Here is a 16,198-nt window from a genome sequence, read left to right as displayed (position 1 = left end):
TGCAGAATAGAATTCAAGTTCTCCTGGAATCCAGATTTTCTGGAGCCATGGAGGCTGCATGAATCCCCACAGCTTTTACCCTGAGATAATCTTTCAACCTTAAACCAAAAATATCTCCTGAAGCCTTCTTAAAGCCAAATAATAGTTGAGCTTAATTAGTAAAGAATGTCTGCCTTGAGCACTATGATCTTCTAAGAACTACCTATATGGGATCAAATTGATAACAACTCGAAAAATGAGATAGGAAGCTTAGGGGGCAGTGAGTTTATGTTAACGGAGGAAGAACAATTAGTAAAAGGAGGATGGGAATAGTTGCCCAACTTGAAGAATGTAATCAATGTTGCCAAATTGTACATGTAGAAATCGTTAAACTGGTGTATGTTCTACCGTGTATATTTTCGACAACAACTAAAAAAATATATATTTATTTTTACCAGGGAACAAAGCTCATCTACAAAAGCTGTCCATCTTGTGAATGCTGAAAAGGTAAACCTTTCCCCAAAGTCTCCGGTGCCTTACTGTCTAGAAAAAACATTGAACACATTCCAGAGGACACGACCTCCTGCACAGAGGGCTCAAGGTCACCTGCACATGGAGCTTTGAGCTCTCAGGACAGCTCCAGGCTCTGGCCCTCAGTGTCTGCATCGAGTCTGTCCCACAGGGAAGGGCCCAGGGCTGCTCACGGTTTGCAATTCTCAACTTGATGACCACCTGGGGAACTGCACGTTAGTGAGGCTCCAGGGGTCCCTGTGAACAAGCACACAAGATGAAGCCTCAAGCGGACTAGGGGGTGGCAGGGCATTGGTGACCGCTACCTTTGGTCAGCGTGAACACTGGGAGATGGGGACCCCGATGAGGGTCTGAAATCTTAGGGTCCCTGTTAACTATTCTTTTGGATTGTAAGTGGTTAGAATTTCCGGTTGATACAAATGGTTAATGTGCTCGACCAGTAAACAAAAGGTTGGAGGGTTGCATCCACTCACAGGTGCCTCAGAAGAAAGGCCTGGTGATCTCCTTCCAAAACTCTTCACATTGAAAACCCTATGGAGCAGTTTACTCTGACACACGTGGGGCTGCCGTGAGTCAAAATCGATTTGCGGGCAACTGGTTTGGTTAACTTATAAATACTCCTGCCCAAGTACTTACTCTAGTTTTACCTTCTGTTAGTGGTAAGAGGTCACAGAACCACAGAGAAAGGATCTAGACCCTAGATGGTACAGTCTAAAAAGTGATGCTGTGAAGAGGTGTGATTAACACCCAACTGTGAAACATGGGTGCGTGAGCAACTCATGAGCAAGGTGGAAAGATAAATAAGCAGCGAAAGCCTTAGAAACCCGGACAGGGACCGAGACTTGGAGAGGCGTGTACGACAGCTTCCTGTCTCAGTCTGTGCCGAGAATCACGCCCGTGTCTGCTGTGGGGGCGCTCCTCAGGGATGCACATGCAACCATTTATGAGACATCACAAACACGGACCATGCTGTTTCTCCAAAATTTTATTTTAATTTAAATTACAGGGCCAGCCAGATTTTCTGATAAGAAACTCACTTTTCCTTAGGGGAAATGAATGGCATTGTTACAATTGAATACATCTCCACTTTTTTTTTAAGGGTTAAAAATCACATGAGATAACTGCCTTCTGTAAAATTAAACCTTTCTAACAGGAAAAGAAACCACTTCCAGTATAACAGTTTTGGTACTATGAATATATTCAACGATCTTAACCTCAAACGCAACTTCTCAACACTGAATGTTTTCACATTGTTTTGTTTAAAAACAAAAGGCCCTAACTGTCGGTTCGAAGCCACAGTACCTAGTCACTGTTTTCTTTGACACACTGCGCCCTCCCTGTCTTCATATAAACGGCTCTAGTGCCAGAGAGGAAGCTGTTCTGTTGTTTAAAAGTTCTAAGAACCTAGCTTGGCAAGGAAACATTTCTTCCACTCGGTGTCATTAATGTTCACTGAATCCAAATACACAGCATCAGGCCACCAAAACCAGGACGTGCACTGTGACCAAGCCTGCCTTTCTAAACGTCTTAGGTGTTTTCTTCCCACGGAGATTAAACTGCTTTCCCTACTTCCAACAGAAAAACAGGAATTACTTTACACAGATTCTTGTGAAGACAGCCTCAGGAAAACCAGCTGTAATGCAGGCTGCCATTTTAATCAAGTAGGACAACACAGCCGTATTTTCTGGAGCTATTTTTGTAACTGGAGTTCCTCGAAGGAGGCTTTAAAACCTGCCGAAACATCACTTGGGAGTCTCATTTTACTGGCTGATAAGTAATTCAATTAGTAAGAGAGGCTAGCAAAGAATAATCATATCAATTTCTTAATCAGCTACAGCCATGCTGAATTCGAACAGGCAAACTCTGATCTGTAAGTTGTTAGTTGTGATCTTAGTATCGCTGGATGAACAGATACCATCCCGAGGCCTTCACACAGGTATGTTCTAGGAGACGCTGCTCTGCCGTGGTCACAGTAACATGAAAGTGGTGCAAGATCAGTTACTGTATAAATACTGACGGTTTGCAGCAGTGAGGAAAGGGACGTTAAAAAAAATAAATTTCCCCATAGGGCACCTGTGACTAGGAACGCTTCTTTTCTTCTAAGAGGAGTCAAAATTTTAATCAGTTTTACAACTATTGTGCTGGATTACTTAATCTAGGAAAGACAAGGGGCTCTGCAGAGGTCTCTCCACACACACACAGTCAGCAGTGATGCAGCACAGTCTGTCCCAGGCATCGATCTGGCGAAGTCACGACTGACCATAAATGGATCAGGCCAATGTCACGCAGGCAAGAGGAGCGGGCTGAGTTCCAGGGCTGTAGCTCAGCCTGTGAATGGCACCCCATTGGTTCCTTTTTTTTTCTTTTAATGCTGCGATACTTAAATGTTAAATCAGCATTTTCATGTGATCTGAAGTATTTCAATTACATATGAGCATTCATTTTTCTTTTTTTTTGCAAAAACTCAATATTAGGTAATAGTTACATACTAATACAATAACATCCCTCTGCTGTACAAATTAAATCATTTAAAAGAAATGAGCATTCTAAGAATTATATACAAAAGAAACCTGTAGGCATCGTTGAAACGAAATGCGAGGTGGCGTCGCTAGCTCTACTGTTTTAAAACACCTTCAAAAAGTAAAACGAACAAATACCCTTCAACATATCCAAGTTTACAAGTCAAGTCTCAAGAAAATCAAATGTCAAAAAATTCTAGAAAGCTGTGAAAAGCATATATACATTTTCCTTATGACCTCATGAAGCTTCACACTTTTGAGAAGTTGCTAAGTTTCAGTATCAATTTATATGCGTGTCAACTTTATCCCCCCCAAAGCTCCCATCTTGGATCCAGCCCCCCTCTGATTTCCCATAAAGCTCTGCGTGATCTTCCTCGCACGACGGCGGACAATCTCACCGAGAAGGCCAGGTGTGCTCGGGTCTTTAACAAAGGTGAACGCAAACACAGAGGTTCAGTCCCCTCCTGCCAGCGCCCTCGCCCCTAAACCACACTATCATCTATTTGTTTGCCTCCGCGAACCTAGCCGTTTTCAGAACTCCTATAGCAAACAGAGTCTTTGAATTCTGAAATGACACAAAATCAAGAAAAAGTCCACGTGTGCTCTAGAGTGCAAGAAAGCAGCAGCTACGTTCTCCAACTTGGACTAAAAAAACGAAAAAGGTAAAATGAAAAACCGTTCACTTAACAGCAGACTAGCAGTAATGTTCCTCATGAATCGGTAAGAGCGCCTGATGCCGAGGAGCGAACAGCGAGCGAACGCTGAATGCGGATTTAACGTTTAGGTGTTTATCGGGGATCAGGCTTCCTGCTGGGCTGGTCTCTTCAAATCCCTGATCTGTTTCACTAAATAGGTCTTCTCATCGTTAAACTGTTCATCCTCGGTCCTGTCATTCTGAAACTTGCTGAGGAACTCGATGAGTTTGGCCTGGTTCTTCAGGAGGATATCTAAGATGGGCTGTGTCTTGTTGGGGTTGGCCACAAACACCTGCGTGCAGAGAGAGCCACATCAGTCCGCAGCGACGCAAGAAGACCCAGCGACATGTGCACCGCAGCCACCACCACATACCAAGAACACACCCAGTGCCTTCCCGGGGGGTCTGGCGCGTCAGGGACATTAGCTCAGATGTTTGTGTTAGAAGATTCTCTGCTTTTACAATTTGGAAAAGGAATTAGATTAATTACATGTCTGAGCACAAAAAGGACTGAATCTCATTCTGCCAGCCCTGAAACACAACAGTTACCATTTGATTTTAGAATAAAATGGGCAGAAAGTATTTCTGGGCACAGGCGGTCTGACTGAATTTTAAGAACAAAAACGTCACAGGAAGCATTAAGAAAGTGGATTATCTTTCACTCTGTGATCAAAAATCTTCTATGCCAAAGAGCCCTGGTGGCACAGTGGTTAAGAGCTATGGCAAGCTACAGCTGCTAACCAAAAGGTCAGCAGTTTGAATCCCCCAGCTGCTCCTTGGAAACTCTCTGTGCAATTCCACTTTGTCCTACAGGGTCAGTGTGAGTCAGAATGGACTTGATGGCAGTGCGTTTGGCCTTTTTTTTTTTTTTTTTTGGTATGCCAAAGAAAAATGACCATTCTCCATAAACAAGTGTTTCTTGTCCCCAAATTTCAATGGGTACACCCTATTTCCAGGTCTTTCTGTTGAAATGTTCTGCCACATGAATAGGAAAACTGAACTGAATTCAACCTTTTGGATTATTACAAAGAGGTTAAAACCTTTCAGTAACTTGTAAACGGAACGAGATGAACTACTCTGGAGGAAATGTCGTTGTACGTGACTTTCGTACTCTACCTTAAAAACGTGAAAGGCCTCAAACTGGATGTTGCGGCTTTTGTCTCGTAGAAGGTTCATCATTAACTTGAGGTTCTCAGGTTTACTGATGTACTTTGTCATAATTGTGAAGTTGTGTCTATCTAATAGCAGCTCACCGAGAAGCTGAGAAGACAAACAGTCACTCTTATGTATCATTAGGATTTAAGGAAAAACCAAAGTTTTAGAAAGAATTCATGTGATAATATAATGATCACTGTTAAGCACAGGATATTAACAAGCATCCAGAAGACTGAGGAACTGAGCTGAATTATGACCTAAAAGCTGTCAAGGTCCTACAGGTCACGCCACTTGCTATGTGAACGCCCACTTTTCCCTTAGGAGTTGAACACCTGCAGTAAGCCTGGCCGCGCCTTCTGAAGGAGACACTCAAGGCCTGAGACAGCCAGAGCCTACTCTGTAAACGTGCATTCGTGTTATCTCTGGACATAAACACGTGGAAAATTTGAAGTCTTGCATAGGGAATACAAATTTGCTGATAAAATACAGTACAACATAAACTCCAATACGACAGCAAAAAAACTGCACGTTAAAAATCCATCTTTAGAGTATCGCTGGGCCTCAAAACTGCTCCGTGTGTTCACGAGCCAGTCCGCGTGGGCCAGTGCTAGAATAATCTGCAGAGACGCGTGATGTGCGTCACAGCCATCACAGGTCTTACAAGTGGCAGTCTTATTCTTCCTTCGCAAGTTGGCAACTCTGAAGTGGCAAGAGGGGGGTCTCTACAGCCTTATCCAAGCAGTGTGAGGGTCCAGAACTTGGTCAAATGCTATTAATTTGCCAATAAAAAAAAGTTTTTCCTGTGAAGAGGTACTGGCCCCAGGTCATCCTGCCCACCCGCCCACATTTGTGTAACACTGGGGAAAGGAGTCCATCCTTGACCTCAGCAAGAGACTCCTGGCATAGGACCACTTCTCTTCAAGGGTCACAGGGAAGACCCCTCACCCCAAAGTCTATGACCCATACCAGCAAATCTCCCTTTTCCCAGTTCCCAATTTCAAACCCAGGGTGAAGAGAAATAAACCACACAGAACAAGTAAACTGTCGTACCTTGAGTGACTGTCTTTTTGTCACATAATTTTCTGAATGAAGTAACTTCTCATATTCACTGAAGAACTAAGAGACAAGAAAACACCTATTAGGGTTACTTTAGAGAAGACTGGCAGAATCACGTTATAGAGCTTGAGTATGAATTTCTAACTCCACAGAGGCAACAGTCGCCCAAGCTTTCCTCTTCTCCTGCGTCTGCCTGATACGCTCAAGGGCCTCCCCAGCTGACACATCACAGCATCACCTGTCCTCGCTACCTCCAAGGGGCCCCTCCCCGCTCTGGCCAGGCCCACACACAGTTCAAATCTGGTCCTCTCCTGCCACCCCAAACTCCATACGTACAAAACATAACTCTACTTCCCCCTCTGTTGTCAGTTTTCACTTCCTGGGGTTTGATTAGAAAAGTCATAGTTTTTACTGATGAAAACTCCACTAGTTTGAAGGACACCCATGAAAAGACCAGTTATCTGTCCTTTCAATGTATCAAGCAAGAAACAGAAGTTAAGAGTGGAGAAACTGAGCACTGTGTTAAACATTAGATGTCCTACAGAAGGGGGGACTGAGGCTCCAACTTGAAGGATGGGACTGAGTTGGTTTAGAAAGGGGAAGAGAAAAGATATTCTCGGGGCATAAAGAGGGTAGGACACAGCCTGAGAGAGACCTAGAGAGAATGAGAAATGGCACAGATTTGAGAACTGACAAGTGTCCCCTAGATTTACAAAGTGGTTGGTCCCTGACAAGAACAGTGTCACTGCAGTGGTCGGAGTAGAAGCCAGATCAAAGTAGGGAGGAGCAAATGGGCAATGAGGGACACGAAAAGGCCAAGGCTATGCTTTCTCAAAGTGTGAGGGTGAGAAGGGAGGGAAAGCCAGTTAGCTTTATACTGGTTTATGTTTTAACAATGGAAGGCTGAAAACCTCCCCGGACTCTGCAGTGTGAGCTGGCTGTGCTGGCTCCTGGAGGACGCCTGCTACTATGATCTGTGCCTGTGCTCTGTGACTGGCCCTCGTCAGCTTCGTCTGTGGCTGAGAGCAGGCTCGGCCAAATCCCGCCTGCTGTCTGTTTTCGTAAGTGAAGTTTTACTGGAACACAGTCACACTCACTCATTTATGGATTGTCTATGGCTGTTTTTGCGCGAAAACAAGAGACCACGTGGACTGTAAAGTCTCAAATATTTACAATCTGGCTCTTGATAGGAAAGCCTGCAACCCTCCCCTTAGGTCAAAGCCAGAGCTGCTCAAGGCAGAGATGGATGGTCATCTGCTTAGTAAGCAAGCAGGCTAGGCTTCTCTCTCTTCAGAAATGCCTGTTAACCCTAGCTTCTCCCCAAATGGTCATCAAACTGATCATCAAAACAACTGGCTAGGACTGTGTTCAGTAACCCAGAATATTTACACCTCAACTTCTTGGCAGAAAGTAAAATCCTCGTCACGGAGAGCTGCCTGCAGAGCATGCTATAGCCGGTGAGGTCCTCGGGGAGGTCCTCCGTGGCGTCAGGCTTTACCCTGGATTGGGACAGAGGATGAGGGCAGAGGACAGGCCACACACCCAAGGCCTCTGTGTGGCTCCTCAAAGACGTGCTTTAGGGAACTGCACTTTAGTTCAGCACTCCGTTCACTGAGGGGCCACCCCGAGGACCGCGGTCACACTACACGGTGGTGGAACTCTCCCTTAAGGATGCCAACGGTTATCTCTGGTCCCAGGGCTAGAAAAGGCTATGTTTCTTTTGAGCAGCTAGCATATATTTTACTTTATAGATACTGTGATCCTTTAATTGATTGTTTCCCTCTATGCTTTGGCTGTGAGAAAGCTCAGAGCCCATGAACAACTGGACCATGGCTGCCTACCATGACTGGACATTTTGATCAAAGATTCCATACAAGAACCCTGATCAAAATGGGGACAATACAGATCAGAATTTCAAATTCTCATGGAATCCCAAATATACCCTGAGGTCTTCTGAAAACCCAATAACAGGGTAGCTTAACTGGTAAAGAAGGCCTGCCTTGAGCATCATGCTGTCTTCAAAACTAGCTATATGGGATCAAACTGACAAGAGCAACTTGAAAGATGAGATAGGAACCTCAGGGGGCAGTGAGTTTATGTTAATGGAAGAGGAACAACTCAGAGAAGGAGGGTGAGAAGAGTTGTACAACTTGAAGAATGTGGTCAATGTCACTGAATTGTACATGTAGGAACTGGTGAATTGGTGTGTGTTTTGTTGTGTATATTCTCGACAATAAAATTAATGAAGATTTAAAAAGAAAAAAAAAAAAAAGCTCAGAGCCAAAATGTACAAGATTTTAGAGCACAAAATCAAAACTTTTTACTTTGTGTAGTAACCTCGCCCTTGGCTTTATTGAAATTATTCCATCTTCCTTGCCCCTCCCCAAGATTTAATGGCACTGTATGCGCTTCTGTTAGATGCCTCTTGTAAATTTCCCTGAACTTCGGTTAACCAATACCATCAGTTAATAACATGGAAGAGAAAGGTAGGAAAATATAGCAAAATTAAACAGATTCTACTGCCCATAGTCAATTTCTTGGAAATCAGTTAGTCTGCCATTTCTGGTCTGACTTAAATGAAGACATTAATATGTTGAAAATGTTTGAAACCATGTGGCAATAATAGCCAACGTTTATTAAAGGCTTACTACGTTGCACACTTCACACACACTTTACACACACGTTCTCATTTAATCCTCACAACAACCCTTGCAGCAAGTGCTCTCATGAGCCCCCTTAGGACCGAGGATGCCGAGGCGCAGAGAGAATGAAGGCACCTGCCCCAGCTTTGTTAGCACGTGGGGGGACTGCAGGAAGCCAGACTCCAGGCAGGCTGGTGCCAAAGCCCGAGGTCCTAACTACTGTACAAAGGCACTGAAGAGAACGGCAGTGCTGCCACGTTAAAACTACAAACACAAAAATGGAAACAGACTCATGTTCAACTACGCATGGGTGGAAATAAATGACCAGCAATGGTTAAGCTGGAGCCCTGATGGCACAGTGGTTAAGGGCTCGGCTACTAACCAAAAGGTCAGCAGTTCGAATCCACCCAGCCACTGCTTGGGAAACCCTTTGGGGCAGCTCTACTCTGTCCTATAGGGTTGCTGAGTCAGGATCGACTCGATGTCAAGGGGTTTCGTTCGGTTTAATGGTTAAGCCATCTATGAGGCAGTTTATAAGGGATTTACTACGTACGCAGCATTGTGTCACGGTGTTATTGGAAATGGAGGGGAAAACAGGGAAAAGGGAACACCAAAGAATTACAAGGCATAGATTTTGCCTCCATGAATCTTATAATCTCGTTGAACAGCAAAGTGAAGAATGAAGTATTAACGATACGTAGGACTTCAAAAATTTAAACAATTAAAACCTAAGCCAAATTTTGTGGGATAGATCGGGATTTTAAGTACATTTTTATCATTACAAGTTCTCTAACAGCATCCATCAAATCTTGGACAACTTGTAAATTAAGCCGCTATGGCACAAAAGAGCTCTTGTGGGCATCCTAGGAACCTTCCTGAAGGTTGTTATGAGGATCAATGGGAGCCACGTCTGTCAGCACACTCAGGGTCATCGACAACTCTCTGGGGCATCGCCATCACCACGAAGTCCAACATCGACTCAGTGCTGGAAGGGACCTTACCATGAGCTAGTCCAATTCCCTCATCTTACAAATAAGGACTGACTTCTAAGTCCCCAAGCGGTTAACTGCCTTGGTCATGGCCACAAGGAGTTAGCAGCAGAGCAGGAGCAGGACCCGGAGTCCTGCCTCCTCTAGTCTAGAGGGCTTCTCATCCTATCAGCTGCTGCCTCCCTTTCTCTCTACTGTAAGCAGCAGGAATGTGGAGCAACTGATGGAAAAGGAAGGAAAAGTTACACGTCAGATAAGAAGTTTCCTTTTATCTTAACTATTATCTATCATTCAGCAGCAAAAATGCCCATTTTACGCTTCTCAAGTAAGAAAAGGTGCAAGGATGCAAAGGGCAACATGTCATCACAAAGACCCAATTCGTCTTCTGACTAACGCTCTGTATGCTGTTCCAGTAGGAAAGCAACTACACCGTTATAAACGGTACACACGCAAAATAAATACTCTGCTATGGAATTTAAATCTTTCATTTCTGCTAACAAAAAACTGTGCGATGTTTGGATAGTATCTCATATACTTACCCTATCATAATGCTGCTCCAAAAATTCTGCACTGAGCAATTTGTGCCTCGTAAGTAAATCCTATGGCGAGAAAAGTTTCATAGTTATTCTCAAGTTTTTTTTTTTTTTCCAAAAAAGAGAATTCTACAATATTCCACTCCATTTTACCTGATAAAAACTGCTGTTAAAATGACTATCCTTAAAAAAAAGTGGGCACGAATTTTACTCAAATATTGGTTCTATATAAGAGTAAACAAAATTATTAATAATTTCAAATTGTGATTTTAATGCTGCATGATTAGCCACAGGTCTATAGCTCATAAAACCAAAAATGAAAAACAAAACAAACGACACCAGACATACAAGGCAATGGAGATTCACACTTAAAAGAAGGGGATGAAGACGTAAAAAGAAATGCAAGTCAATGATGGTGGGAAAACGTCAACTAGAATACTGCGCCCATTCAGTGCTCCTGGTGGAGAAAGAGGAAATTTCTTTGGGTAGAAAAAGCACTGGAGGTTTCATTTTCTTCTTCCTAAATAAAGTTACAATTAGTATCATATCTAATGCAACTTTTTTTCGGATGTAAAACATTTTTCAAAAGCCCCACCATATTATAAACACCGGCTCCTAAGTAAGCAGGATAATGCTGCAAAAACGTGGAATTCCACATTACTTTGACCCGCACGCAAATTCTGCACCCCTTTCTGCACCTCTAGAAGTAGGGCTTACGCCTCATCTGCGGCCTCCCGAGAGAACAACTCAAAGACCATTCGTTCAGAGAGCACCTACTATGTGCCAGGAAAAGTTTTAGTGTTGGGGCTACGAAGACAAAAATGTATGGTCCCTGCTTTCAAGGACCCAGAAGTTAGCAATGGCCTTGCCTTGCTCTCAATAGATGGGGAAGAGAATGGGAACACGTGACAGCAGGAACGGCCGGTCAGTATTCGGCAAATGAATGAATGAAGCCCCCTTTAGGCCACTTACTAGAGAGGTGGACGAATCAACCCCTTTCTCTAAAGAAAAAAAAAAAAAATTTTTTTTTTTTCTGAACCAGCTCTGCTTCAGGTTACAATGAATTCATGTTTCCTGAAGTGTGTGCCAGTGTAACACTGGCCTGGAGAAACGCTCCAAGCAAGGTTCTGTGGGCATATGGATGTGGAAAGCCACAGCGCGAGTTGCCTCTCTCAGAGCCACCAGGTATCTGAGCAGTTCTGCATGGAGCTCTTTTGTCACCTGTCTTCTGGTAACATCCTTCCGGAAAGCCTTTCACGAGGACTCTCCTCTCTGCCTAACTCCTACGGCTCACCCTTCAGACCTCCACACAGCGTCACGGCACAGGGAACCCTTCTGACTGGCCACCCGCATCAAAGCACTGGTCACAGTTGTGGCTCTGTGGGATCATTTGAATAATGTCTCTCTCCCACTGGCCTGAAGTCCCGTAAATGCAAGGGTTGTATCCATTTTTACTTCCTTTGAATCCTCAGCACCTGTGCAGTGCCCAGCACATGGTAAGAGCCTGATGAACAGCAAGTAAACGAGTGAGCCAATAAAAGTCAGAGACACGTTTGGAAAACATCACACTAACCAATCTTCAAAGTCTGCCTTTAAGAAAGCTTGTCACCTCATCTCAAAGATTTATAGTTACTCAAACTGCTGGATGGGGTATGTACCGTATTTCCTGATTATAACAGGAATAGCCAGGCAGGACACTGCCAATTTTTTCAAAATTCCATTTGGGGACTCAACAGGCAAACTTAGAAAACCTGGAGTTTATTTTAAGTACCCTTAAGAATTTGGCAAGGCGTAGCTACAAGGTTTCCCCATATGGAAAAAGAGATGGAAGTGATAGAAGAACAGATATTATCCTAGCATACTGGTACGTTTTCAGTCGCCACGTATCCATGTGAAAGATGGAGAGTGAATAAGGAAGACCGAAGAAGAACGGACACCTTTGAATTGTGGTGTTCGCGAAGAATATTGAATACACCATGGACTATCAGAGGAACGAACAGGTCTGTCTGGGAAGAAGTACAACCAGAATGCTCCTTAGAGGCAAGAATGGCGAGACTATGTCTCACATACTTTGGACATGTTGTCAGGAGGGATCAGTCCCTGGGGAAAGACATCATGCTTGGTAAAGTAGAGGGTCAGCGGAAAAGAGGGACGCTCTCAACGAGATGGACTGACACAGTGGCTGTGACAGTGGGCTCAAGCACAGCACTGATTTTGAGGGTGATGCAGAATCGGGCAGTGTTTTGTTCTGCTGTACACAGAGCTGCCATGAGTCGGAACCAACTCGAGGGCACCGAACAGCAACAATATTGGTTTATGGAGTCAGATGCAAAAAAGAGAGAAACACAAGAACTTTAAGGTGAGTAATTTGGCCCAGAAGGCACTTAGTGCATGTTTGTTAAAGAGTATGTAACACCTCGTAACACGCTGCCGTTGTACGTCTGCGGCTGGCCGCCCCATGTGAGGCCACAGCCAGGACTTGTGTGCACGGACCACTGCTGTGTCCCAGCACATAAGGACAGTGCCTGACACTGGGCAGGCACTCAGACTTGCTGACTGAATTGAATGAACGAGTTATGGGATGAATGTGTCAGGATCCACGTGAAACTGAATGTCACGTCTACTTTTTTGTGGCTAAATTGCCCTGGAGGCCAACATGAGTAAGTACGGGGAAAGAAAGAAACCCCTCACTCTCTGCTCTGATGAACGAGAATGCCAATGGAGAGGGCTCTTGGAGACGCTGGCTCTCGGCTGTGGTCAGTGACTGGGGCTGGAGGCGGGATCCACTCTATAAAGCAAGAGCTCTGCAGGCATAAACAGTTTTCAGCAGAACTTTGCTGAAGGTTTGTGTAAGGTGACTATTTTCTCTGAAGGATGTATCACAAGCAGGAGGAAAGAAGCTAGTTAGACTGTCTGTAAAAGGGGGATCCCCCCATCTAGGGGGTAAGGTTCTATTTGTTATCACCTGGTTTACGGAGACCAGGAACCTCAGGACACAGTTGTCAGTTTAGATGCTTGGGTCCAAGAATCAACTGTCAGTGGCCTGGGGACAGCAGTTGAAGTAGGAGACAGATCCCAGTGCGGATTCCAGGGCATGAGGGGATGAGAGTCCTTTGTTAGGAAGGGCCCTTCTAGGGCCTAAAGGGAGGAGGCAAAACACGAGCAGAAAAGGAGAAGCTGGAAGAGGGAACACGGGAAAAAGGGCTGGCAACGAGCTGGGAAAGGAAGGAGGTGGGGGTATGGGTATGACTCCTGAGAGAGGAGAGGGAACTTTAGCCCACGAACTGAAGCTAAAAGTTTTGGGGCACTCAAACCAGAATTAACTCAGTGGGATAGAAAGGGACAAGTAGTCAGTGCCTGTCCAGCACCCAGCACCTTGGGTACATGTGGGCCCAGACCAGCAGAGGTGCTAGAGGAGCCAGCAGAGGGAAGAAAAAAAGGATTTCTCATCTCCCACCCACCTGGATCCCAGTGATCCAAGGCCCTGATATAACCTGGAGAAATACCAGGGCCCATATCCCAAGTCCAGCAGATTAAATAGCCAAAATTTAGGGAGGGCTGAATTAAAAAAAAAAAAAAAAAAAACCCTGAAAGGTATATAAGTTTGGGCTCTAAACATCAAGTACAAAGACAGCCCTGAAATCCCTGAAGAAATACTGCTAACCCAGGGGGCTTATTTTCATAGAGTCTTGTCAAGTTTGACTTTTTGGCCCAATTTCTTACTTGATGATTGACTATGTCTAAGGACAAGGAACTCGATTCTTGCAACTGTGGTTTACTTATGGAGCTGTTAGAGTTCGAGTGTTCTCCTGATGCTAAAGTCAAAACCTATCCCCAGGTAATTTCCAGAAACTATCAGAGCCAACAGAAAGAAGTTTAATCCAGTGTCTACAGGACCCCACTCCAGATCCAAGCAGAGCCCTCTAATCAAGTCCTCTCTCCTCCAGCTCCTTTAAGCACTCCTCCAGTGACCGGGCTCTGAGCCCCTCACTGTCTACTGTCTTCTGAAAGTCATTCCTGTGTCTACGTGCCTCTCAGAGCGTAGTGCCTGGAACAAAACACATTCATGTGCTGTCACCTGATAGCTTACAGTCAAGTGAGACCATCATTGAGCTCCTAGGTCACATGCTACCTGCTCACATGTGGCTTCAGGGGCAGCAGCATCATACAGTTTAACTTTACTGGATGAATACAGCCTTTTGCTTACTCAGGGTGGGCTCTGTAGTCAGACTGCCTGGGTTCAAATTCTGGCTCTCCCATTTATTGTCTGACTTTTATGCAACATCTCTAGGCTTCAGTTTCCTCATCTGTAAAGGAGATAATAACATACCTCCTTCATAGGGTTGAGTAAGCATGACACAGAATTACTTGTGTCTCAAAAATTATTACACTGGTAACCATTAAATTTAGTAATTATTAACTTTTATTATTATGCCTTATTCCCCTGATCTCATATTTATACAGGTGTGTCCTCAAGAGGAAGACTTCAGTTATCTACACTTAATCTCATCCTGTTATACTCTGGCCTCTCTGGGTCTTTATGGATCCTTATTTTTATATCCACTGTTACCTGCTATCTTTCCTATCATGGCTATTAGCTATCAGTTTGAGAAGTATGCCTTGTCACCCTTTATCTAAGTTGCTAATGAAAATGTCCAAAAGGACAGGGCTGAGCGGGGGCCTAATGGACACTTCTTTCCAGGGTGACAGCAATCCATCCGCCAGCACTTTGTGGATACAGCATTCAAACAGTCGTGTGTCTACTATACTGAAACTCCATCTAGCTCATCTTTTTCTGTTGTTTCCATGAGGATATATCTGTGTAAGTATCCAATGTCTAGCATAGTCTCATCGTCACAAAAGGGTAATTTTAATAGTTATTCACTGCACACATACTGTGCAGAGGCACAATAATCCTGACAGACTAGCATTATTACCCCCATTTTACAGGTGAGGAAACTGAGGCTACAAATCACTGGCTGAGCTGGGATATGAACCCAGGCAGCCACACTCTTACCCACCCTGATCTATTGGCATCTATGAGATTAATAGGGCTGAACCTACTCTTAATGAATCCATGTTAGCTGTGGGTACACAGCTTCCTTTCCAAAACGCTCAGAAATCATCTCTTTAGAAATACTTTCTAGAACCTTACATGGGAGTAACATCAAGCTCTAAGCTCCACTAGCCTCTCTGGGAAGTCTACCTTCTTTTACACTGGAAGATTGGAAATATACATGTTGGCCTTCTGATGCCCCTCCCCATCTACTTAATTCTTCAAAAAAGAAAAAAAAAAAAAATCACTAACGATACCTGGCCCTTTTTTATCTCAGTACCCATTCCTTCATGCCAAGACTATTAGAGATACTCAGAGCAGGTAGCTTTAATTTCCCTTAAGACTCAGCACCTGTTCTGGGGCTTTCACTCCAGGGCTATGGCTGAGCTGCATTTGTCTGAAAACGTCTGTGTGCAGAGTGCATTTTCTGGGGAGATGGCTCTTGTCACATTCTTAAAGGAGAGCAGCACCACACAGCCAGTCTCTTTTTCCATGACACAGACGTCATTCTCTGCCGCGTGATGGAATCCAACCAGGAGACGAGCCGCTCTCCGTCCTCCACGCGGGCACCTTTGGCGTGCAGCGGTGAAAGCTGGGGGCTAGCCGCTGGTCCTTCCCCTGGCTCTGACTGCAGTTCCTTTCACAGAGGAGGAGGAAAGCAGCTTCAGGTGGGTCTGGTAGGTTAGCCATCCAGAGATGACGATGGTAGGTCTGTACCTCTTTCACATATATGGTCTTCCTTATGGGAGTGACTTCGTTTTATCTCTGGGACAGCTCTCTGTTCAGGTGCCTCTTTAAATAGCTCTCCCCTTTCTATGTAATCACGATCCCCTGGGATACACAATCCAAGTTAGCTTCTTAAGACTCTCCCTTCTATAGCTCATGCACAGAACCCTAAGTGGCTTTGTGAAGTCTCCCTTCTTCAAGTAGACACTACCTGCCTGGCTCTGGCCGTCCTTCCCTTCCTGGCAACCATGACCTGACAGGGTTGCTTTTCCTATAATTACTCCCTCGTGATCATCATCTCCTTGGTGAGAATTTAAT

At 44.5% G+C, this 16,198-nt stretch overlaps 1 protein-coding gene across 3 annotated transcripts in view; it reads right to left on the bottom strand.

Annotated features, from left to right (window-relative positions):
• Nucleotides 1–1,477: 1,477 nt before the first annotated feature.
• CAB39 (calcium binding protein 39) overlaps nucleotides 1,478–16,198 on the bottom strand; it is an 84,570-nt gene continuing 69,849 nt past the window's right edge. For all 3 annotated transcript variants that reach the window (XM_049888428.1, XM_049888429.1, XM_049888430.1), the window contains exons 6-9: nucleotides 10,105–10,164; nucleotides 5,929–5,994; nucleotides 4,840–4,983; nucleotides 1,478–4,016 (exon numbers count right to left, since the gene is read on the bottom strand). In XM_049888428.1, coding sequence (XP_049744385.1) covers nucleotides 3,828–4,016; nucleotides 4,840–4,983; nucleotides 5,929–5,994; nucleotides 10,105–10,164 — 459 coding nt within the window. In that variant the 3' untranslated portion in view covers nucleotides 1,478–3,827. The remainder of the gene's footprint in view (nucleotides 4,017–4,839; nucleotides 4,984–5,928; nucleotides 5,995–10,104; nucleotides 10,165–16,198) is intronic.

Source organism: Elephas maximus, chromosome 6, assembly GCF_024166365.1.
Source record: "Elephas maximus indicus isolate mEleMax1 chromosome 6, mEleMax1 primary haplotype, whole genome shotgun sequence".
Lineage (NCBI taxonomy): Eukaryota > Metazoa > Chordata > Mammalia > Proboscidea > Elephantidae > Elephas > Elephas maximus.
This window is presented reverse-complemented; position numbering and strand designations above follow the sequence as displayed.